The sequence below is a fragment of the Eptesicus fuscus genome, chromosome 21 (genome assembly GCF_027574615.1).
Source record: "Eptesicus fuscus isolate TK198812 chromosome 21, DD_ASM_mEF_20220401, whole genome shotgun sequence".
Classification (NCBI taxonomy): domain Eukaryota; kingdom Metazoa; phylum Chordata; class Mammalia; order Chiroptera; family Vespertilionidae; genus Eptesicus; species Eptesicus fuscus.
This window is the reverse complement of record NC_072493.1, coordinates 21,008,799-21,034,127: the sequence shown is the minus strand read 5'-3', so window position 1 is coordinate 21,034,127 and position 25,329 is coordinate 21,008,799. Positions and strand designations below refer to the sequence as shown.

General features: G+C 52.0%; 1 protein-coding gene across 3 annotated transcripts; it reads left to right on the top strand.

The window, feature by feature from the left end:
• The first annotated feature begins 454 nt into the window (after positions 1-454).
• On the top strand, positions 455-24,291 carry WTIP (WT1 interacting protein). Of its 3 annotated transcripts, none has more exons than XM_054711017.1 (8): positions 455-1,311; positions 7,843-7,944; positions 18,143-18,210; positions 18,360-18,422; positions 18,590-18,720; positions 19,748-19,799; positions 20,483-20,551; positions 24,066-24,291. In XM_054711017.1, the coding sequence occupies exons 1-8, from the start codon at positions 639-641 to the stop codon at positions 24,204-24,206; spliced, it is 1,299 nt and encodes a 432-aa protein (XP_054566992.1). In that variant the 5' UTR covers positions 455-638; the 3' UTR covers positions 24,207-24,291. The 3 variants fall into 3 exon arrangements, with proteins under 3 accessions (XP_054566992.1, XP_054566993.1, XP_054566994.1); XM_054711018.1 differs by having other exon boundaries at positions 18,501-18,720; positions 24,066-24,149; XM_054711019.1 differs by lacking the exon at positions 18,360-18,422.
• Positions 24,292-25,329: the final 1,038 nt, after the last annotated feature.

Here is a 25,329-nt window from a genome sequence, read left to right as displayed (position 1 = left end):
CCGGATCGGGCGCGGAGCTTCAGCCGAAGGCCAAGCGCCTGAAAGTGTGGCATCGCTGGGGAAGTGAGACGGGGGAGAACGTGGGAAACGTTTGTCAGCGGCTCCCATTTCTCCTGCGGGACTGCGGGGGCCGCCGCCAGCTCAGCCCGCGGGGACCCACAGGCTCGACGGCCTGGGCGCGCGACGAAGGCCACGGCTCGCCGCCGCACCGCCCCAGGGCCAGCTCCGCGAAGCACGCGCGGCGCCCGGCGCGGCGTTCCGGCCCGGCCTGCGCGCCCCTCTGCGCTCCAGGCGCCGCCGCCGCCGCCACTCCCCCACATTCCAGAGGCCGCAGCGCCGTCTCCTTCCTCGCATTCCTGCCCCCACAAAGGAGTCCCTCCGCCCCCGCGCGGCCGCGGGAGGAGGGGGCGCGGCCCGGCGCCTCGGAGCGCACATTCCTCCGCCTCGCGCGCCACTGAGCGGACCCCGGACCGCGCGTGGCCGGCGGAGCGACCCGGGCCCCGCGCCTGCCCCGCCCCGCCCCGCGCCCAGGGGTCCCGGGGCGGGCTCCGGGGACGGGCGGACGATGCGGCGGCGCGGCCGGAGCGGCGGCGGGAAGCCGAGGCGGAGGTGACGCGCGAGGGCCGGCGGGCCGGGCCATGCAGCGCTCCCGGGCGGCCGCGGACGAGGCGGCTCTGCTCCTGGCCGGGCTGGCCCTGCGGGAGCTGCAGCCAGGCGGCGACTCCCCGGGTCGGGGTCGGCGGGGGCCGCGGCCCGGGCCCGGAGACGAGGCGGCGCTGGCGCTGGGCCGCCGAGGGAAGGGCGGCGCCGGCGTCCCCGAGGCCGGGACGGACGGACTGAGCCGTGGGGAACGCGGCCCGCGGCGCGCGGCGGCCCCCGAGCTGAGCGCGCAGCCCGCGGGCAGCCCCCGGGTCAGCCTGGCGGGCTCCGACGGCGGCGGCGGCGGCGGTGGCAGCGCCCGTTCCAGCGGCATCAGCCTGGGCTACGACCAGCGCCACGGCAGTCCGCGCTCCGGCCGCTCGGACCCGCGCCCCGGCCCCGGGCCGCCGTCGGTGGGCAGCGCCCGCTCCAGTGTGTCCAGTCTCGGCTCCCGCGGCTCCGCTGGGGCTTATGCCGACTTGCTCCTGCCCGGCGCCGGTCCCGCTACAACTCGCTCCCCCGAGCCAGTCGGGCCGGCCCCCTTCTCTCTGCCTTCGCTCCAGCTGCCCCCGGGCCGGGAGGGCGGCCCGAGCGCGGTGGAGCGGCGGCTGGAGGCGTTGACCCGGGAGCTGGAGCGGGCGCTGGAAGCGCGCACGGCGCGGGACTACTTCGGTGAGCGGGTCGGGCTGGGCTGCGCGGTGGCCGGGGGGCTGGGCCCGCGGGAGAGGAGGGAGCACGGGGTGCGAGTGTGACCCGCCGCCCTCGCCTCTCGGTCTCCCACCTGGAGAACGGGTTCTGGGGAAGCGCATGGAAGCCTCTATCCTAACTGGGAGGAAAAGCCATGGTAAGAGGCAGAACGAGCCATTTCCGGATCATTTCTTCTTCACCCTTGGCACGTGCCTCTGCGCGTCCTGCCCGATGCTCTGTGGCCCAGGTCGGCCTAAGTGGAGGTGTGACCCAGCCCGCCCGGTCTGCCTCCTCGCCCCCAGCAATGCAGGTGTGGACAGTAGCGGGGTGGTGGAGGGGCAGGCACCACCGGGTCCCGCCTGATCTGAGGCTCTTGATGATGGTAGCTGTGGGAGGTCGAGTGTGCGAAGGAGGGAGAGTCCACCTCGAGGAAGAGGGGGCCCCCGCCAGTCATACGGGGCTGTCCTCTCTCTGGGCTGTGCTTTGTACATGGGATGTTTCCAAAGAGAATCCTTCTGGGCAGCTTTTGCAGAGCTCACCGGTTTCTGACAGTCTCTTGCCCCGTCTAACCCAGGCCCTCACAGATCCCTGTCAGTTCTTGGGACAACGCTTAGGACTCGTAGGCTTGAGGGTTCCGAGCAGAGGCCTGGGAGAGTGCTTCCTTCCCTCCCTTACTGATAAGTAGGGAAGCTGAGGCTCCCAGCTTTAGGGGTTGCTGGCTGCTGGTTATCCTGCCAGGGACTGAGGCTGTCCTGGGGTGTCATGCATCCATTGTAGCTAGCCGCTGGGGACGCCCTGAACTGGATCTTGAGGGAGGAGGGGGCTATCTATATGTGATAGGTCCAGTGGGGGCATTTCAGGCAGAGGGAAGAATGTGGGCAAAAGGAGGCAAGACAAGTGAGGAGGTGGATTGTTCCACCACCCTCCCCAGGGCTGCAGCCCAGGAGGGAGGGGTCAGGTGATCACGGGAGTGGTGGCCTGCCTTTGGGAGGGGAGATGTGGAAGGGTTTCAGGCTCACCTGGAAACAGTAGGTGAGAATTTCTGGTCTGGCTGTTGTGGCGTGGCCCGGCATCAGGGAGATGCGGTATGAGCCCGTTGCCTCTCCTGCCTGGCAGGTGCCAGGAGCAAAAGCAGGGGCTGGTCTTCGAAAGAGAAAGGCTTTCCGTTGCTCTGTTGCAGAAGGCTGTTCCTGTCCCTGCCCCTGCCCATTGCAGGAACTAGCCGGGCGTGCTCTGTGGGCCTCCGCAGCCACTCGTGAGTCTGTGTGTGAAGCTGAGGTGGCTGGACCCAGGCAGGTGATGTGAGGCGTGAAGGGGCCCAAGGCACAAGGCCATAGGGCAGGCGTCCTCACACTACGGCCCGCGGGCCACATGCGGGGGTTTTTGCCGTTTTGTTTTTTTACTTCAAAATAAGATATGTGCAGTGTGCGTAGGAATGTGTTCATAGTTTTTTTTAAACTGTAGTCCGGCCCTCCAGCGGTCTGAGGGACAGTGAACTGGCCCCCTGTTTAAAAGGTTTGAGGACCCCTGCCATAGGGGATATTGGGTCATCCTTCCTTAAGGGAGCTCCACTCAGTTCCGGCCCATGGAAGCCGCGTGGAAGGGGAAGGTGAGTGAGGATATGATGGCAGATCTTTGTGGGTTTTATTTTTCAAGAGACGCCAGTTTAGGTTGGGACATCGTCCTGTGGACTAAAAGATTTTGGGTTCAGTTCCTGGTCAGGGCACATACCGAGGTTTTGGGTTGATCACCGGTCGTGGCACATTCAGGAGGCAATGGATCGATGTTTCTCACATTGATGTTTCTCTCTCTTGCTCCCTTCCTCTCTCTCTCAAATGTCAATCAAAAATATTCTCTGTTGCCGACACCGGTTTGGCTCAGTGGATAGAGCGTCGGCCTGAGGAATCAAGGGTCCCAGGTTCGATTCCGGTCAAGGGCATGTACCTTGGTTGTGGGCACATCCCCAGTGGGTGGTGTGCAGGAGGCAGCTGATCGATGTTTCTAGCTCTCTATCCCTCTTCCTTCCTCTCTGTAAAAAATCAATAAAAATATATTTAAAAAAAAATTTCTCTGTTGATGAAAAAAAAAAAAGGGCAACTCTTTGCTTCAACTGCTGAAATGTATCTGCTGATATTTGACATTTTAGAACTATAAAAGTGGCAGTTTTATATTATTCAACCTGAGTAATACAAAATTTTATTACAAGGAAGTCTGCAGGGAGCCTAAGCTCAAGCGATGTCTGATAAACCTCCTCCTCAGGGTGTGTTTCTTCCTTGCTGTGCCATTCCTTCCTCCCCTTGGCCCTGGCACCAGCTGACCCCCTGATCCCTCTGCCATTCGTTGATGTCTTTGGAACGTTCCCATCTCTCAACAAGTTCCATTGCCATTAGCCAGCCAACAGCCTCAAGCTTCTGGAGCCTCTCTCTTTAAAAAAAAAAAATAAATAAATGTTTTTATTGATTTTTAGAGAGAGAGGAAGGCAGAGGGATAGAGAGATAGAAACATCGATGAGAGAGAAACATCAACATCGATCAGCTGCTTCCTGCACGGCCCCCACAACCTGGGCATGTGCTCGGACCAGAATCGAACTGTTGACCTTTTGGTTCCTGGGTTGAGGCTGAACCACGGAACCTCGGAGGCCGGGAAAGTTAGATGGCCTCTCTGCCTCCTCCTCAGCCACCCACTCCCAGAGCCACACCCTGTTTGTGCTGTCCTCTGGTCTTCAGTCCTGACCGTGGCCCGCATGTCACTGGTACCTCTGACCCCTCCAACCGCTGTCTGCCCTGCTGCATGCCAGGGGACAGAGGGACGGTCTCCTGGTCTTCGCGCCATCCATCTCCCTCAGCCTTGGTCAGTCCCCTCTTTCATTCCCGCAGAAACCTTCCTGTCCCCGCCAGCCCTGCCTTTTCTACCTGGCTGAGAGAGTGGAGGTCCGCAGCTTGCTTCCCCAGTGGCCTCCTGTTCCTTTCCCCACAGGCTCTTGAGTGCACATCCAGATCGGAGGACAAGGGTCCTTTCGTCCCCGACTCCACCTTCAGCTCTCCTTTCCCCACTGGCCCTTTGCTTTTGGTTATAAATACGGAGAAGGGTCTTTCATTAAAAACAGAAAACCGCCCTGACCGGTTTGGCTCAGTGGATAGAGCATCGGCCTGCGGACTGAAAGGTCCCAGGTTCGATTCCGGTCAGGGGCATGTACCTTGGTTGCGGGCACATCCCCCAGTAGGAGGTGTGCAGGAGGCAGCTGATCGATGTTTCTCTCTCATCGATGTTTCTTACTCTCTATCCCTCTTCCTTCCTCTCTGTAAAAAATCAATAAAATATATTAAAAATAAATAAAAACAAAAAAGCCCAAAACTACATGGCCACAGGGTCCGGTTGGCCCTTTCATCTTCTCATCTGAGAGTCTGGTTGGCATCGTCTTTGCTTATCCTCCTCTGATACCCCCTCCCTGGGCTGACCCAGCGGACTCCCCAGCCCAGTGGGTGCTGGCCAGGCCCGGTTGGTCCGGACCTCACTGCTGCCTCCCACAGGTGGAGTCCGCTCCCCGTGACATGTTCTGCTCCCTGCATGTCCGAGGTACCTCATGCTTTGGTTCTCCTCCTTCAGAATATTTTTATTAAAGGGATGCAGGCACATATTGAGGAAAACATCAAACAGAACCAAACACCTAATGAGGCAAGGCCACCGCGGGGGCGCAGGCAGCTGACGGCTATCTCTTCACGTAGTCCAGTAGCTTAGAGGAGTGGCGAGGGCGGACTTTCAGAGCACACGGACAAGGGTGAAGGTGTGAGAGGGGATCGTTTTCATTTTAGGAAGAACGTCTGGCTGCCGCTTTTGGGATGTGATTTTGGAGGCCAGGCTGGGACACCAGGAGGAGGCTGGTGAATCAGGCTAGTGGGAGTGAGGGTAGGAATGAAGCCAAGATTAGGGAACAGAGGAGCCCAAATTCAGAGTTGGAGGTGAGAGAGAGAGGCGTCCCTGGGTGCTCCCTGAAACCTGGCTTATCCAAAAGTGCCTTTTCCTGAGCAGGAGCCCAGAGGCAGACGCAGTTTTATTTTTATTATTTTTTAATCCTTAACCAAGGATATTTTTTTCCATTGATTTCTAGAGAGAATGGAAGAGAGGGAGGAGGGCTTGTGAGGTTGTGAGGGAGAGAGAAACATGGAAGTGAGAGAGACACATCGATTGGTTGCTTCCCACATGCGCGCCTACCGGGGCTGCGGAACCTGCAGCTGAAGTATGTGTCCTTGATTGGAATCGAACCCGTGACCCTATGGTCCACAGGCCGCCGCTCTATACACTGAGCCAAACCGGCCAGGGCAAGGGCAGTTTTGTGGGGACCCTGGACCTTTGTTCTGGACCTGGAGTGGTGTGGGGGCCATGTGGGAGGTGGAGCAGTGACTGAGGAGAGAGGTCCTGGCTGGGGCAGAGCCCTCTGCAGGAGGCGTGGCGAGGGGCTGGGACTGCCCAGAGAGACCTGCAGACAGGGTGTGCTTGGCTGCATTCACAACACATTTAAGTCAGTCATGAATTTCAGTATGGGAAGATTTTACATACAAATCTGTATGTCTGACTTTTCTTGAAAAATTAGAATCTTTAGCAATGCTGGGCCTGCCTTCCCACCCAGGAACTGTTAGCAGATCCAAGGCATGGCTGCGACTCCTGGCGGCCACGGCTCTCTTCTCCGTTCGCCTGGTCTCCACCAGCCACCTTTACATGCCTGCTTGGGTTTGAGAGAGCCGTCATGGGTGACCCAAGACAGAACAGGAAGGAAGAGGAACGAGAAGGCAGGTGCAGGCCATGCCCTGGAAACCAATGGGGAGAGGTCTCCCAGCAATACCTGAACAGGAAGTCATGGATTTGCACAGTTAGATGACTGAGTGGGGACTGAGCTTGCTTGCTTTCTTGACTGAGGGGAGGGGAAATGGGATGGCTGATGGGGAGGAGGGGGTTTTTAAGAAGGAAGAGGCTTGCCCATGGGTAAACGTTAGAGAGAGAGGTCTGGTAGAAAGCAGGAGGGAGAGGGTGAGGGCAGCATGTCCTAGAGCAGCCAGAAGACTTCGGGTCCAGAGGGCAGGTGGAACCTGTCTTCAGGCCCTTTGGGGCCTGGGACACCCTGGGTAACAGAAGGGGACTTCTTTTTTTTTTAAATATATCTTTATTGATTTCAGAGAGGAAGGGAGAGGGAAAGAGAGATAGAAACATCAATGATGAGAGAGAATCATCTATTGGCTGCCTCCTGCATGCCCCCTACTGGGTGGGGATTGAGCCCACCACCCAGGCACGTGCCCTTGACCAGAATCAAACCCGGGACCCTTTAGTCCGTAGGCTGATGCTCCATCCACTGAGTCAAACCGGCTAGGGCAGAAAGGGACTTCTGATGTGTGGGCTGGTCACATATGGGCTGGGTCTCCAGGAGGGCTAGTCAGGGAGTCCCTGAGGGCTAGTGCCAGGTTTTGCCCTCGCATTGCTGGTTATCCTTCCCTTTACCACCCCTCTTCTGACTGCTGGATGTCCCGCCCTGGGTTGCCAGTAGACCCAGATGCCTGCTCAGGTATCACCTTCTCACCAGAGCCTTTTATTTTATTTTAATCTTCACCTGAGGATACCCGAGGATATTTTTTCCATTGCTCTTTAGAGAGAGTGGACAGGAAGGAGGGAAGAGGAGACAAAGAGAAACATCAATGTGAGAGAGAGACATTGATTGGTTGCCTCCTGCACACTCCCCAAGCGGGACAGGGATCGAACCTGTGACCCTTCAGTCTAAGGGCTGATGGTCTAACCACTGAGCAACTGACCAGGGCATCAGAGCCTTTTCTGACTGCCCTACTTAAAAAAAAATCACACACTCAGACATATTTTTTCTTTTTTCTCAGACGTATTTTTAATCAGTATATTTTTTTCCCCATAGCACTTGCTGCTTCCTCCTAAGACATTATTTATGTGTTGTTGTCTGTCTTCCTCCACTGGAATACAGGCTCCTTGAGGGTGGGGACTTGACTGGTGCGTTGCAGCATCTCTGGCACCTCAATGTGCAGGCACGTGGCAGGCATCGCTGTCGATGTGCTGGCTGGACAAGAGAACGAAGGAAGTGGATGGTACAGATGAGGACGGCGTGGCTGGGGAGGGTCAGCGCCTCGGCCCTGGTTGTGCCTGTGTGGTCCTCATTCTTTTTGGTCCATAGACTGAAGGAAGGATTTTCCTTTAGTCCAGGAGCAGGTCACGGGGGAAGGGGTCCAGAATGGCTCTGTAGGTATGCAGAGGTCCTAATGATGGTTATGGCCAGGATGGCTCCGTGCCAGGTGCTCTGCTCAACAACAGCAGCAACAAACCCTAAGCAGTGGGACCCTGGCTGCCCCATGTGAGCCACGAGGAGCTGTGTGATGGAGGGCTAGGCGTTCACTTGCCCGGGATCAGGCGGGTGGGCGGCACTAGGCCTGGGACTTGGATGCGTGTTTACCCAACACCACAGTCGTGGTGCTAACCACTGCTCTTTTTCTGCCTCTCCTCCCGTAGGCATTTGCATCAAGTGTGGGCTTGGTATCTACGGGGCAAGGCAAGCATGCCAGGCGATGGGGAGCCTGTATCACACCGATTGCTTCGTCTGTGACTCCTGTGGTAGGTACCCTCTTTCTGGCCCCTCTTGCACCACGGACTGCCTTGCACCTAAGTCCCAGGCAGGTGGACCACCCGCTCTGACCCAGGCTGAAGTGTGGAGGAGGCTAAGTGGCGGCCCCTTTCTCTCTGGGCCTGGCCTGCTTGAGAGGCTCAAAGCCCTGGGAAGATCTGCGGGGCCCCCCGGAGAGAGGTGTGGGGCCAGAGAGGAGCCGTTTGCTAGCCAGAGGGAAAGGCCGCCCCTCTGGCCCGGGGCTTCGGAGCCTTCATCCTTGGCAGGGTACTGAAGTCCCCTGGCTGCGTGGATGCTGTGCCTTCTGCCATTATAGAGGGCTGATACTTCTTTCCCATGCGACTGCTTTTTTTTTTAATCTGAATTTTGAATACAGTATGAACTATAAATGTAATTTAATCTAGACAAAGTTGTAAAAAGAGAAAAGTAACTATAACCCAACCAGCATAATAAATCTGCACTCTTGATTTTCTACGTCCTTTTAAGCTTTGCCCAGAAGTAGACCTCTTTCATTTATGTACACGAGACATTTTAATATTTTATTAAAGTATAATCTAGGCACAGTGTTACGTCAGATCATTCTGAGAAGCTGTTTTTACCATCGCAGGACAACACTTACCTTTCCATTATTGTAGGAGTGCTTTACATGTCCTGGATAAAAGATCTTTGTTGGATATATGTGTTATAAAAATTATTTTCCTAACCTGCCGAAACCGGTTTGGCTCAGTGGATAGAGCGTCGGTCTGCGGACTGAAAGGTCCCAGGTTCGATTCCGGTCAAGGGCATGTACCTTGGTTGTGGGCACATCCCCGGTAGAGGGTGTGCAGGAGGCAGCTGGTCGATGTTTCTCTCTCATCAATGTTTCTAGCCCTCTATCCCTCTCCCTTCCTCTCTGTAAAAATTCAATAAAAAAAAATATATTAAAAAAAATTATTTTCCTAACCTATTCTTGCTTCATTACTTTCCAAATGAAGTGTTCTGATGAAAAGCAATTCTTAATAAAATCTAATTATTCTTTGTTTATAGTCACTGCTTTTAATGCCCTCCCTGAGAAATCTTTGTAGTCTCATGTTTTAGACATCTGTTTTTATTTTGTAAGCATATTAAACATACCTATTCTGTATTCTGCATCTAATAGTCCCAGTATCTGATGTCTTTTGAAGTCCTATTTCTACTGTTTACTGTTTCTCCTCACTCTCAGTCATGAGACCTTGTTTTCTCATGTGTTTTATAATTTTTGATTGTGGAATATGCCTGTGGGAATTCGTTGAGGTCTGTGTTGAAGTTGCATTTCCCTAGGGAATGTCTGAAACCTTTCTACTAAGGAAAAATTTTAAACTTAGATGGGGGAAAATGTACTTTATTCTTTTGTGAGTATTCTTACATATGCTTTTATTCATGCAATGTATTGCAATACAGACATTTAAAAAAGGATTTTAAAAATTGATATTTAGAGTGAGAGGAAGGGGGAGGGAGAGGGAAACATCTATTAGCTGCCATCTGCAACCCCCCTTCTGAGGATCGAGCCCCAAACCCAGACATGTGTCCTGACCAGAAATTGAACTGACAACCTTTCTTTTCTTTTCTTTTTTTTAAATATGTTTTATTGATTTTTTTACAGAGAGGAAGAGAGAGGGATAGAGAGTTAGAAACATCGATGAGAGAGAAACATCAGTCAGCTGCCTCCTGCACACCTCCCACCGGGGATGTGCCCACAACCAAGGCACGTGCCCTTGACCAGAATTGAACCTGGGACCTTTCAGTCCGCAGACCGACGCTCTATCCACTGAGCCAAACCGGTTTCTGCTGAACTGGCAACCTTTCAATGCAAGGTGATGCCCAGCCAACTGAGCCACACTGGCCAGGTGCAGTCATTATTCTTTTTGATGCACAAATTGTCTCAAACTTGGCCAGACTAAGTCCTTTCCAGTTGGCCCCTGTGCCCTTTGACATACCCCCATCATTCTTTGAGCACTCCTATTCAAGCACAGATGTTCTAGGTTTATCTTTGTTTTTAATTGAGTACAATTTACATACAGTACAGCAAACAGATCTTAAGTATGCCATCAAAAACATTTTTAAAAAATTGATTTTAGCCGAAACCGGTTTGGCTCAGTGGATAGAGCGTCAGTCTGCGAACTAAAAGGTCCCAGGTTCGATTCCAGTCAAGAGCATGTGCCTTGGTTGTGGGCACATCCCCAGTAGGGGGTGTGCAGGAGGCAGCTGATCGATGTTTCTCTCTCATCCATGTTTCTAACTCTCTATCCCTCTCCCTTCCTCTCTGTAAAAAAATCAATAAATAAAAAAAAATTTGATTTTAGAGAGAGGGGGTTGGGCAGGCTCAGTTGTTTGGGCGTGTCCCATGCACCAAGCAGTCACTGGTTCGATTTCCTGTAAGGGCACATACCCGGGTTGTGGGCTCGATACCCAGTAGTGGGTATGCAGGAGGCAGCTGATCGAGGTTTCTCTCTCCCTCTCTCTTCCTCTCTCTCTCAATCTATAAAAACATTTTTTTTTTAAATAAAAGGAAACATCAGTGTGAGAGAAACATCGATTGGTCAGCTCCTGCACGTACCCTGACCAGGGATTGAACCTGCCATCCCTTGGTGTAAGGGACGATGCTTCAGAGCTATGGTACAAAGATTTTGGATAAGTGTATGTATTTATGTAACTGACAACCCTAACAAAGATATAGAACATTTTAAACACCCTAGAAACTTCTGTCTTGCACTTTTTGTAGTTTCCCCGTATGCTTTCCCATCATATCCTCCCAACCAGTGTTCTGATTTCTACCGCCATAGATTAGTTTCATCTTTTAAATGCAGTCATGTAGTATGTACTATTTTGTGGTTGATTTTTTTTTTATAAGCATGCCTTTTTTTTTTTTTTTTTTTTTTTGTCCATGTTACACATGGACTAAAGGAGTTGTAACTCCTTTTTATTGCTGAGTAGGAGTCTATTGTATGAATATACCACAATTTATCCATTTAAGTGTGGGTAGATACTAGATTGTGCTGTGAACATTCTTGTACAGGTCATTTGTGGACAAATGTTTTCATTTCTCTTGGGTAAATTCCAAGAACTGGAATTTCTGGGTCATAGGCTAAGTGTATGTTTAACTTCATAAGAAACTGCCAAACTGTTTTCTAAAGGGCTTGCCCCATTTTATACTCCTACTAGAAATATAAGAGAGTTGGGTTGTTCTACATATTTGCCGACAATTGGTATTTTAGTCTTTTTAATTTAAGTCATTTTAAAAAATATATATTTTTATTGATTTCAGAGAGGGAGAGAGAGAGAGAAGAGAGAGAGAGAGAGAGAAACATCAATGATGAGAGAGAATCATTGATCGGCTGCCTCCTGCATGCCCCCTACTGGGGATCAAGCCCACAACCCGGGCATATGCCCTGACCGGAAATTGAACCGTGACCTCCTGGTTCATAGGTTGATGCTCAACCAGTGAACCACACTGGTGGTCTAATTTAAGCCAGTCTAGTAGGTGTGGAGAGGTATCTCATTGTGGTTTTAATTTGCATTTTGCAGAGGACTAAATGAGGTTGAAGATCTTTTTGTCTGCTGTTTGACCATTTATATCATCTTTGGTGAAGTCTGTTCAAGTCTTTTGTTCCATTTTTAAAATAAGAATTATTTGTCTTTATTATTTAGTTGTAGGAAAAAATATATATCTTCTGAGTACAAGTTCTTTTAACATGTATGTTTTAAATATATATATATATATTTTTTATTGATTTTTTTTACAGAGAGGAAGGGAGAGGGATAGAGAGTTAGAAACATCGATGAGAGAGAAACATCGATCAGCTGCCTCCTGCACACTCCCCACTGGGGATGTGCCCGCAACCAAGGTACATGCCCTTGACTGGAAAAGAACCCGGGACCCTTGAGTCCGCAGGCCGACGCTCTATCCACTGAGCCAAACTGGTTAGGGCTCACATGTATGTTTTGTGAATATTTTTTCCTAGTGTGATTTTAAAAAATATTTTTAATGATATATTTTTTGATAAATTTCACATTTTGATGAAATCCAGTGTGTCAGTTTTTTGTTTGTTTTATAGTTACTATTTTTTTGTGACCTAATTTTTTTGTCTTCCTTTGAGTCATAAAGATAGTCTCCAGTATTCTTTTCTGGAAGCTTTAGGTTTCCCGTTTTTATGTTTAGATTGATAACTCACTTCAGACTAATTTTTGTGTATGTTGTGAAGTATGAAATTGAATTTTGTTCTTTCTCCACATGGATATTCAGTTGTTGCAGTACTATGTGCTGAAAAAGACTTTGTTTTCCCACTTGTGTGTTTGTTGAAATATTTCTGGGTCTATTTTTGGACTTTGTTCTGTTCCACCAATTTTTTTGTCTCCTCCTCCCAATATTATTACACTGTCTTTGATTACTGTAAGTCTTAATATAGGAGGTAGTATAAGTCTTCCCGCTTTGCCAGTCTTTTCTTTTTTTTTTTTAAAGATTATTTTGGCTATTCGATGTTCTTTATATTTTTATATAAATTTCAAAATTGGCATGTCAGTTTCCACACACACACACACACTCTCTCTCTCTCTCTCTCTCCCTCTCTCTCTCTCTCTCTCTCACACACACACACACACACACACACACACACACACACACACACACGAGTGCTGGCATTTTGTTTGGGCAAAATAGAGAAAAAAGAGGCTCATAGCCATTTTCAGTTAAACTATTTCAAATCCCAAGTTGTGTAATAATTCATTTTTCTATATTTTATCAAACTAGTGTTTATTTTTTGTATAAATTCTAAGCTTTTGTTTCTTGAGGTTTTGTCTTAAAATGTATTTTATTGGTTTTAAATAAATTTTAGCTATTCTTAAAAGAAAAGCATTTGAATGTATAGATCAATTTGGGGAGAACTGATAGCAACATCTGAAGCCATGGTTGTCAGGAGCTGTGCAGGGTCTGAGTGAGATTTTTTTCCTACTTGCAAGCTGGCCAGTCAGCCTGACCCTGTTTCACGGATGCTGAGTGAAGACATGAGCCGCCTGGGCAGACTCTCAGCACCGCAAGCTGCACGCACGTCACTAACGTTCACATCATGTTTGCCCTCCTGAGTCCCACACGCGTCACCTGGGGTGGCCTTGATGGACGCTGCACATGCAGTGGGTCTGAGTCAGGGCTGAGGAACCCCGAGCTCAGGGAACCCCGGTATTTTATAATGGGCTGCCCACAAAGCTATCTGACCCTCGTCCTGGAGGAACGCATCTTTCTTACTCTGGACAGTGAGCAAACCTGCCCTGTGCTTCGGAGGGAGGTGCTACCTCTGTCTTCTAAACAGTTTGCTCCACAGAGGTCCTTGGAAAGCTAATCCATGCCCTGGCTGGTGTTGCTAAGTGGTTAGAATGGTGGCCCTCACACCGAAGGGTCTCGGGTTCCATTCCTGGTCAAGGGCACGTACCTGGTTTGCAGGTTCGATCCCCGGCCCTGGTCGGGGTATGTTCAGGAGGCAACCAGTTGATGTGCCTCTCTCCCTCCTTCCCTCCCTTCTTCTCTTCTTCCCTTCCACACTCTCTGCTATTTATTTATTTAAAACACTGGGGTCATTTGCTTTGTATATTTTAGTGTAATTAAAAAAAATTTTTTTTAAAAATATATTTTATTGATTTTTTACAGAGAGGAAAGGAGAGGGATAGAGAGTTAGAAACATCAATGAGAGAGAAACATCGATCAGCTGCCTCCAAGGTACATGCCCTGGACCGGAATCGAACCTGGGACCCTTCAGTCCGCAGGCCGATGCTTTATCCACTGAGCTAAACCCGTTAGGGCTAAAAAAAATTTTTTAATTGATTGCAGAGAGGAAGGGAGAGATAAAAACATCAGTGATGAGAGAGAATCATTGATTGGCTGTCTCCTGCACACTCCCTATTGGGGATCGAGCCTGCAACCCAGGCATGTGCCCTTGACTGGGAATTGAACCCAGGACCTTTCAGTCCACGGGCCTACACTCTATTCACTGAGCCAAACCAGTTAGGGGCCTTCCATGCTCTGAAAATCAGTGGGAAAAATATCCTCAGGTGAGGATTAACAGAAAACAAAAAAGGAAGAAAAGATAATCCAGGATGAAATCTGAAGCTTTGTTAGTACGATGTGCAGAAATGCGAGCGACTCCGGGGAGCGCTGCCTTCCAGCAGTGGTCATGCCTCTCTGTTCATGTAGGTCTTTTACAGTTTCTCTCAGCAAAGTTCAGTTTTTCAGAGAAAGGTCAGACATGTCTTTCATTAAATGTATCCCTTAGTATTTATGGATTTTTTGGATTCTATTATAAGTGTAATTTTAAAAATTACGTTCATTTCCAATCGTTTGCTGCTAGAATATAAAAATATATTTGGTTTTCACATGCTGACCACCTATCTTACAACCTTGATAAACTCACATATTAGTTCTAGGGAGATTTTTTTTTTTTGTAGATTCCTTATGAATTTCTACATAACATAATACCATCTGTGTTTAAAAACAGTCTTACTTTTTCTTCCCAATTTTTACGTTTATTTCCATGTCTTACTGCCCTGTGGAGAGCTAGTGCATTTACTGTATCACCTTGCCGGGGTTCTTTTCCCAGCCTTACAAAGGGGTCAGCATTCTGGAGAAAGGGGCTGCGCGTAGATGATTAAAGAGTCCGGAGACGAAAGATAATTTTGAAAGGCATTGGGGGTCAGAGGATCTTCAGCTAAAGGAGCTAAAGACCCCTTTCCTTGTCTAAGGACCTGTGCTTTTATTACACACAATTTGTACCAAGGCAAGGTAGAGATATACACTTCAATGGGTAAGGTTTCAAAGGGTATGCAGAAGCATTATCAGTTTGGGGAATAGCCTACAGCTGTTCGGGTGTTTGGCCAACAGGAGGCAATAAAATGCCCTGAGCTGTCTGGCAGCAAGCAATCCTATTCAGGTTTGGGGGAAGTGCCAGCTGTTTCCAACAGGTAAACTACATATGTGGCTTACCCTTGTTGAGCCGCCCAAGCTTCACCAACCCAAGCTTCACCAATTTTTTAAATAAAAAAAATATATATTTTAAAAAATATATTTTATTGATTTTTTTACAGAGAGGAAGGGAAAGGGATAGAGAGTTGGAAACATCGATGAGAGAGAGACATCGATCAGCTGCCTCCTGCACACCCCCTACTGGGGATGTGCCTGCAACCAAGGCACATGCCCTTGACCGGAATCGAACCTGGGACCTTTCAGTTCTCAGGCCGACGCTCTACCCACTGAGCCAAACCGGTTTCGGCTATAAAATATTTTTCATTAATTTTTTACAGAGAGGAAGGGAGAGGGATAGTAAGAAACATCGATGAGAGAAACATCGATCAGCTGCCTCCTGCACACCTCCCACTGGTGATGTGCCCGCCACCAAGGTACATGCCCTTGACCGGAATAGAACCTGCGACCCTTGAGTCCGCAGGCCGACACTCTATCCTCTGAGCCAAACCAGTTATGGCAAGCTTCACCAACCTTTTGATGAAACTCTTGTAATTATTACACGCTGGAATTGGTTCCCAGCATCACCTCACGTCTGCCGTCAGCTGGGCGCTTTCGCGGTGCCGTCCTGGTGCAGGAGGTGCCCCCTTGTCCCCAGTGAGGCCTGTGGCTTCCTCCCGTCTCTCGCAGCTGCTGGGCTGTTTTGACAAGGACGCCCGCCTCTTTCACCTTAGGCTGCTTCCCCTGGGGAGAGTTGTACTTGTGATGTTCATGGAATAAGGAAGGTCATTCTGGAAAGTGTTCTCCATTTAACTGAAACAAATGTGATGAAAAAAAAATTAGAACATCAGTTTACATTTGAAACAAGTCCTTCCACTATTTACTTGGACAACCTCTTACACTAGTTATGTTGACAACATGTTCTATTTAATGTAAAAAAACGTATTAATTAGCTTTTGGGCCAGAACTGCCATCTCCCAGTAATTCACCAAAATGACTAACAAAGGAAAGAGGAGAGGCACCGCTGTCGGTTCTCCAGGCCTTTTAGGAAAACATGGAGCTGTTCCTTTGGCCACCTGCTAGGACATGCGCATCTACAGGAAGGGGATAGTGTGGACATCAGGGGGATGGGCGCTGTTCAGAAAGGAAGGCCCACAAATTGTTGCCGTGGCAAGACTGGAGGAGTCTACAGTGTCACCCAGCACGCAGTGGGCATCATTGTGGAGAAAAAAGTTAAAGGCAGGATTCTTGCCCAGAGAATGTATGTATTGAGCATAGTAAGCTCTCCAAGGTCTGTGGTAGCTTCCTGAAACGTGTGAGGGAAAATGGTCAGAAAAAGAAGGAAGCCAGAGAGAAAGGTACCTGGTTCAACTGAAGCGCCCGCCTGCTCCACCCAGAGCACAGTGAGGACCAGTGGAAGGGAGCTGAGCTGCTGGACCCTTCCCTGTGAATTCATGGCATGATCAGTGGATAAAGAAAGACCTGTGTGCTGACGAAAAGGTTTCTCCTAATTGAGTAGAAGTGTGGTGTCCCTTCCCCCCAGAAAAATAAAACTTAGTGTCCTAAAAAATACTACTCTATGAAAAGATGCTCAGCGGCACTAGTCATCAGGGAAACGCCAACTGAAACCACAGTGAGCTATCACCTCACACCTGTCAGAAAGGCTGTCATCAGTAAATCAACAAACACCAAGTGTTGGGAAGGACGTGGAGAAAAAGGAGTCCTTGTGCACTGTTGAGGATTCTAAATTGGTGCAGCCCCTGGGGAAAACAGTAGAACATTAAAACGACCATATGACCTAGCAGTTCCACTTGTGGTTCTTTATCCAAAGAAATCCAAAAACACGAATTCGAAAAGATAAATGCATCCCTGTGTTTATTACCACATTATTTACAGCCAAGAAGCAACCAAAGTGCCCATCAGTAGATGAGTGGATAAAAAAGCTGTGGTATACATAATATACTAGAGGCCCAGTGCACAAAATTTGTGCATGGTGGGGGGTCCCCTCAGCCCAGCCTGCACCTTCTCCAATCTGGGACCCCTTGGAGGATGTCTGACTGCAGGTTGACTGGCAGTCAGACATCCCTCTCTCAATCCTGGACAGCTGGCTCCTAATTGCTCACCTGCCTGCCTGCCTGGTTGCCCCTTATTGCCCCCCCTGCTGGCCTGGTCACCCCTAACTGCCCCCTGCTGGCAGCCTGCTTGCCCCCAACTGCCCCCCCTGCCGGCCTGGTTGCCCCTAACTACCCCCACCTGCCGGCCTGGTCACCTCTTACTGCCCTCCCTGCTGGCCTGGTTGCCCCCAACTGCCCCCCTCTGCTGGCCTGGTCGTCCCTAACTGCCCCCACCCTGCCAGCCTGGTCACCCAACTGCCCCCCTGCTGGCCTGGTTGCCCCCACTACCCCCCCTACTGGCCTGGTCTCCCCACACAGCCTGCTTGTTCAGTTGTTTGATCGTCCCTCACTAACCCTCCTGCCGGCCTGGTTGCCCCACGCAGCCTGCTTGTTCAGTCCCTCTCCCCCCTGCCGGCCTGGTCGTAGGCAGCCATCTTGTGAGGGTGTGAGGGTCAATTTGCACATTACCGCTTTATTATATAGGATAATGATATATTAACCATAAAAAGAATGAAGTCTTACCATTTGCAACAACATGGGTGGATCTAGAGGGTATTATGCCAAGTGAAATCAGTCTGACAGAAAAAGACAAATACCGTCTGATTCACTTATATGTGGAATATTAAAAATAAAGCAACAAACAAAACAGAAACAGTCATAGACACGGAGAACAGACTGATAGTCGCCAGATGGAAGGGAGTTTGCGGGGGGGCTGGGGCTGGGTGAAAGGTGAAAGAATTAAGAAGTGATATTGGTGGTTACAAAAGAATCACAAGGATGTAAAGCACAGCATAGGGAATATAGTCAGTGATACTGTAATAACTGAGTATGGTGTCAGAGGGTATTAGACTTACTGGAGTGATCACTTCGTAAGTGATATAAATGTCTAATCACCGTGCTATACACCTGGAGCTAATATAATGCATGTCAACTGTAATTGAAGAATACACTTAATTACTATAATGATGATAACATCACATTAAAGGGAAAATTTAAAATTTGTTGGTAATCCGCTGCTTGTCTGTTGGAGGAGGGTGCTGAGAAATGGCAGCAGGGACCCACCCCTGGTTTCCAGCGGCCCAGGGACCCCTTTCTCGACCCTCGTCCTTGCAGGGAGACGGCTTCGTGGGAAGGCGTTCTACAACGTGGGCGAGAAAGTGTACTGCCAGGAGGACTTCCTGGTGAGTCAGCTGAGCCCTGGCTGGTACCTGGGTGGAGCAGGGCAGGGACCCTCCTGATTCCCATGGAGACCTGAGGCCCGGAGGCAGGTGCCGGCCGGGCAGAGTGCCCCTTGATCACGTAACCTCCTGGGTCCTGTGTCCCTTGCTAGTACTCCGGGTTCCAGCAGACGGCTGACAAGTGTAGCGTGTGTGGACACCTCATCATGGAGATGGTGAGAACCTCCCCCAGCCTCCTGGAGTTCCTCTGTCACGGGCAAACTTAGGACCCCCGCCCTTTTCACCTGTTGCAGACCTGCCAGGGGCTCAGAGCCAGAGCCTATTCCGGGGGCGGTGCTGAGCCTTCCACCTGCACTGACCCTTCAGTGCCTCCCACCCCCAGATCCTCCAGGCCCTTGGCAAGTCCTATCACCCAGGCTGCTTCCGCTGCTCCGTGTGCAATGAGTGCCTGGACGGGGTGCCCTTCACTGTGGACGTGGAGAACAACATCTATTGTGTCCGAGACTATCACACGTGAGTAGCCGGCGTGTGACTCCCACTCTTTCTTCTGCCTCCCTGGAAACATTTTCCTGGCCCGCCTGTCTGTGGTCTCCATCCTTTTTTGTTGTTTGTTTTGTTAATCCACACCCGAGGATAGGTTTCCGTTGATTTTTTTTTTTTTAGAGTGGAAGGGATGGGAGGGAAGGAAGGAGGGTGGATGGAGAGAGAGAGAGAGAGAGGGTTACCTCTCGCACGTGCCCCTACCAGGGCTGAGGATCGAGCCTGCAACCGAGGTACCTGCCCTTGACCAGAATCGAACCTGCGACCCTTCAGCCTTGAGGGTCGATGCTCTAACCACTGACCAACCCAGCTAGGGCTTGTTCTCCCTTCCTGACCTTTTCACTTCCAGCCTCCCCTTGGGTGCCCAGTGGTTGGGTCAGGGTACGGATCTCTTGGTGGTTCAGCCACCAGCCACGTCTTTCCTCTCCCCACCTTTGCCTGCATGCTCCCCTTCTCCTAGTGCTGAGGACTCTCCTTGCGGCCACACCTGGCTTCTATCCGTCTGCCTGTCCCCAGGCCAGGCCTCTTTTATCTGGGATGGGGGTTGGGATCTCCACACATTCTTTTTCCTTCCTGTCCGGTACTCACGCGAGCAGCCATCCATTCTCCCTTGCGGTGACTCCAGGCTCAGCCCTCAGAGCTCTGGTCCCGTGTTGCTGCCATGCCTGGGGTTGGTACCTGGCACAGGTCCTGTTACTCAGCGTGGAGCCAGCTTTGCAGGCATCTCAGCTAGAGGGCGGCCCGTCCCTGGACATTCGGGGCCAGGGACCTTGCAGGCATCATGAGGGAGAGTGCTGAGTTGGGACCTGAAGCCATCCTGGAGGAGGTGATGGACTGGAGGGGCATGGGGGAGTCAGATAAAAGGCCAGTGCCAAGAAGGCATGGCAGAAGCTGCCCCCACCCTCTGTGTCCACGCTTGGGCAAGGTCATGGGGCTACTGTGGGCGGGCCTGCCCTGTGCCCTTGGCCTGTGGTCACTTCTGGTTTCCTTTATTTTCCAGGGCTTTTGCACCAAAATGCGCCTCCTGTGCACGTCCTATTCTCCCTGCACAGGTAAGAACCGCTCACCGGGAGATGATCAGGTGCCCGGCCCAGCGGGGCCAGGTCCCACCCGCGTCAGCCCCAGCTCTTGGGCCCCTGTGGGAGGGATGAGCAGATGCTCCTGCCCGTGTCCCTCAGGGCTGAGGGGTGGGCACGTGCCCGTGAGTGCGGAGTGCGGTGTTCCACGTGAATTAGAGGGAAGTGGTGGCCCCTGCTGCTTGGCCGTGCTCGGCTCCACTGCCCATCGATGGAAGGAAGGACTGCTCCCTGGGTCTCTTACCTCTGCAGGGAGAGGTGGTGGGGGAGAGATGAGATGAGGCGGGGCAGTCTGTGCAGGAGACACCTTGGGTAGTGCCGCTCCCCCAGGCATTGGGTCTTCCCCATGTGCTGGTTCTGTCCCAAGCTGGGGAAGCAGGGCTGGCAGTGGTCTCCTGACTCCAAAGAACTGGAAAGAATGTGTACCTGCATGTTTACACCCACGTGATGGCTCTCGTGGACACGTGTGCATGCTTTTGGCACATGCACGTCCATTCGTGTGCATCTGCTGATGCCCATTCTGTCCCTGAGTCAGTGTCACGCAGGCACGAATGCACATCTACCATGACAGAGCACACGGGGTAGGTATGTGCCCCCATGCACAGTTCCCCTCAAACCCCAGCTTGCTTATTGTGTGTGAACCCCATCTCTTCCTCCAGGGTTGTGAGACAACTATCCGTGTGGTGTCCATGGATAGAGACTACCATGTGGAATGTTATCACTGTGAGGTGAGCCTGGTCCTCCGGGAAGGCTGGAGGCTGGGGCAGTTCCCCGTCACACAGGTTTCCTTCTCTCTCGGTGTTCTGTGAGCCCACCTCCCCTTTTATGGTTTCTTACCCATTCCGCCTGTCTTCCCCTACCCCCCACCCCCAGGGAGCCCTGTCCACAAGACATGTTCTCTCTCAGGCTGTTTCCTATTCAATCAAATATTTACTGACAACTTAATGTGTGTGGGGTGTTGTGGATCACAAAGATTATAGTCCCTACTCCCATGGGAGAGGCAGGTACTCAGGAAGCATCTACAGGTCATCCTTGCCAACAAGGGGAGTTTTTGTAGCATGTAGGGGGTCCTGGAAAATGGGGGAAAGATTTCTGGAGGGTTTGAAAGGTGAATAAGAGCCAAGGAGGCAGTGAGGAGGCATTTTCAGGTAATCGAAGCAGAACGTGCTTAGGTGTGGAGATGGGTGTGTTGTTTGTGTCACTAGAGAAGTTGGCAGGAGCTGGGGACAGAAGGCCACATGAGCTAAGGAGTGTGGACTTACCTGGGCAATGGAGAAGGATCAGAAAGGGTGACAGGATGGCACGTGGGCTTCAGAAAGGGCCCTCAGCACCATGCAGAGAATGAAGGGAGGAAAAGGGACAGGGGGCTGGGCTTCTCTGAAGAGGCTGGTGGAGTTAGGGGTGTGGGCCTGGGTTCAGGGAAGGAAACTGAGCTGAGTGATGGTTAGGCAGTAGGAAGGACTGGATTTGGTCAGTGATTGGATGTGGGAGTTTGGGGGTTGGGAGGTGTCCATTAGGACCCCGGAAGAGAGTGAGGGTGAGAGGAGGAGGGGATAAGATGCCCTTATTTTTGGCAGCTGGAGACACCTGGATAGAGAGGTCCAGGCGGCAGGTAGATGTGCTGGAGTTCAAAGGCTCTGACCACAGGTACAGGAATCTGGGAGTCATGGCGTCTACAGCCCTTTCCTCTCTGATGCTCTGCCCCGTGGTTACCGGACACCTCGGCCTCCGCGTCCTCAGCCAAGGGTACTAGTGGGCTCTCTGGGCAGCCTGGACAGTAGGGTCCCCTTCTCTCGGAGCTCACCGACCTGCCTTGCCTGTGGCCTAGGGCCTGAGAATCCATTTTGCGTGTCTTTTGCCTGGCTTTTCATTATTAAAAGCAGGATGGGGAGTCCAGTCCTTGTTACTATCATGGCCTGAAGCAGCAGCCCCTTCCTGGGCCTACAGATGGCTGCGGAAGCCAGGGGAGGAACGGAGGGCCTCCAGGAAGGAGCCGGGGCTCGTGACGGCCCAGAGAGCAGCAATGTTTGGGAGCTGCTTGGAGGCAGAGCAGCTACATGGGGAGGCCAGGAGTGAGGGAGTGCGGAGGTAGGAGGAAACCTGGAGGAGCAGTTGGGTTTCAGAGCCCTGGGGAGAGCCGGAGGGAGTGGGAGGGAGAAATCTTCAGTCATCGAAGGTCCATTGGAACCAGCTCGTCCTGGTGGGGGCAAGTGGCCCAGTGGGAACAGGAATCCTGAGTGGGGAACGGGGAAGGAGGATCATGGTCAGAAGAGGGGCCATGGATCCCCCTCCGCAGTAACGGCATCCTGCTCTGCGGTCCCGGCTATGGTGGTGTTCCCTTGGGATCACTAAGCACGGTCCCTAGGGTAAGGAGCAAGCCACGCTGTGGGTGGTCCACACCCAGGTCCTCAGGATTGTGAGGCCCTTAGATGGGAGCTAGGGTCTCTAGGCCCCCTTTCTCCTCCCCTCTCTGGGGTGTGTTAATTAACAGCAGGACCCAGTCAGGGGGCTGTGTCAGGACGGGGGTGGGTGGGAGGGTGGGTGGGGGAACACTTGAGCCATGCGTGGCTTGGACCGGGAGGCTCCATCGCAGCCTTCCAGCTCCATGACTTCTGTGGGGCAGGGAAGGGGTTGGTCTCAGGGCCTTTGGGGAACGAGAGGCCGGGGTTCAGCTCCGGATGCAGGGGGCGTGTGACCAAAGGCGCCTCCTTGAGGTAGGAGGCAAAAGGAAGGAAGGAGGCCAGTTGGTCTTGCCTGGTGTCCCACCGTCTCTGACACCCTCCATGGCGGCCCCTCACACTTCCTGCCATTTTTTTTACGGAGGTCACATGCCAATCACATAACTTGTTGAACAGACAGACAACATTAGCCTGTAAAGTACAGCGCGGGGATACGGCGGTAAGATGAAGGACTTAGAGCAGAACTTGTTGACTCGATACCGCCGATTTTTCTCTCCCATTATCTCGTAAGGCCGCTGGCCCAGGCATTGGACAACCTCTCCTTCCCAGGATCACCAGCGGCCCCTCCCCGTGTTAGGGTCCAGGAGACACTTCTCCGTTGTCACCGCCCTGACCTCTCGGCAGCTCTCTGCATGCTGACGAGTCCCTTCTTGACTCGTCACCGTGCCCTTAGGACCATTCATTGTTGGTTTTCTTCCCTTTGGTTTTCTCCTCGAATCTCTTTTCCTTTTAAAATTGATTTTATTTATTTATTTAATATATTTTTCATTGATTTCAGAGAGGAAGGGGTGGGGGGAGAGAGAGAGAGAGAAAAAAAAAAAATCAGTGATGAGAGAGAATCATTGATTGGCTGCCTCCTGCATACCCCACACTGAGGATCAAGCCTGTAACCCAGGCATGTGCCCTTAACTGGAATTGAACCTGGGACCGACCCTTCAGTCCACAGGCCGACGCTCTGTCCACTGAGCCAACCCAGCTAGGGCTTACATTGATGTTAGAGAGCCCAGCTGGCGTGGCTCAGTGATAGAGTGTCGACTAAGAGGTCACGGTTCCATTCCTGGTCAGGGTACGTGCCCGGGTTGCAGGCTCGATCCCCAGTGTGGGTTGTGCAGGAGGCAGCTGATCAGTGATTCTCTCTCATGGTTGATGTTTCTGTCTCTCTCTCCCTCTCTCTTCCTCTCTGAAATCAATAAAAAATATACTTAAAAAATAAATAAATAGATTTTACAGAGGGAGGGAGGGAGAAAGAAAGAGAAACGTCTATGTGAGAGAGAAACATCAATCCGCTGCCTCCTGCATGCACCCCTGACAGGGGATTGAGCCTGCAACCTGGCACGTGCCCTGACTGGAATCGAATTGGCGACCTTTCGGTGCATGGGAGGTGCTCAACCAACTGAGCCGTACCAGCCAGGGCTCTTTCTTCTCCATCTTGGAACCTTCGTGGCTCAAGCCGGTTGCCCTCTGCTCGTTTCTAGTTTTCTGTGCTCCCAGGGAGCTGTAATCTGTTTTGTGAAGATCAATCTCGTTTTTATGCCCGAGCCCCCATTTACTGTCCAGCCCTCTCTTGAGACTCCAGGCTGTGTCCTCCTCCAAGAGGCACCCAGTCCCATGTGTCCCACACTGGGCTCCTGATCCCCCCCCCCCCAAACAATAAAAGCCAGCGTCCGCTGGAAGTTGAACAGAGCCCTCCCAATCTGCTCCACACCCCGTTACCCTGAGGTGCCTGTATGCTGCCCCCCTCCCCCGTCTGCTCACCCTGGGGTGGGGCTCTGTTCTTCCCTAGGACTGCGGGCTTCAGCTGAGCGGGGAGGACGGACGCCGCTGCTACCCGCTGGAGGGCCACCTGCTGTGCCGCCGCTGCCACCTCCGGCGCCTCCGGCCTGGGCCACTTCCCTCACCTGCTGTGCATGTCACCGAGCTCTGAGCTGGGGCTGGGGCCCGACCCTGGGCCGTGTGCACGTGCGCGTGTGCGTATGTGAGAGTATGTGCGTGTGCGCGTGTGTGTGTGTGTGTGTATGTGTGTGTGAGTGTGTGTGAGGGCAGGCGGGATGGGTGACCCAGGCCGGGCGGGGCTCTGCGTCAGGGTGGCGCAGCCGCCCCTCCTCCAACGCCCACCCTTCCAATTGCCGCCAAGCTGCTGTCCGAGGGGCCGGCCCCACGGCGAAGCGACTTCTATTTATTCACCGTCTGTGCCTCCTCCGGCCGCTTCCCTCCTTCGGGCTCTGCCCACCTCCCCCCACCCCGCCCTATCAAGGCCTTCTGTTCTGAGAACCCCTCACCCCCCCGCACCCCAGAGGGGCAGGCTCCCAGACCGCCTGGATGGAGCCAGTTTCCTGTTCGGACCCGTGCAGAGCGCTGGGAGCAGGGTGCGGACTGGCAGGCGGTGGTTGGCATAAGGGCGCGCGTGTTGGTGCGTCCCCGAAGCGGCTGGCCCACCAGTATGTGCCTTGTTTGGGTGGGGTCACAGGATGGGGTGGGGCCTGCCAGGGAGCCCTGCCTGTGGCCACTGTGGTCACTGGGATTCGGCCACTTGGATTCCAGTGGGTGTTTTCAGCCACAGTCCCATCCCGGGCTCCCATCCCTAGCTGCTGGCCCGGGGACTCCCCCCACCCCCATCTTTCAGCCTCGGAAAAGAACCACGAACCCCGGCCCTGCTGGCGGGAGAGCAGCACCGCTGCAGGAAAGCACTGGATCAGGCTCCAGGACCAACGCATATGATTTGACTTAAATTAAGTTTTTCCTTTGAGAATGTTTTCATTTTCTTTAAAAGAATATAGTTGTCTTCTAAAACGTGGCCCACCGTTGTTGTTTTTAGGAAAGGTACAAGGAACTCACCAATGTCCACTTGTATGTCATATTTTCAGGTGGTAAAAGCATTGTAGTTCAACTATTTTTGTATAAATGGCTCTAAAACCTCAATATATGTGTCTGCCTTTTAGACATTAGAATAGTTGGGGGTGGGGTTGGGGGGCGGGTGGTGTCTGCCAGTGTCGTGAGAGAGGTAACCTTAATGTGGTTTGAAGAAATGTAGATTGCACTTCTTTCTT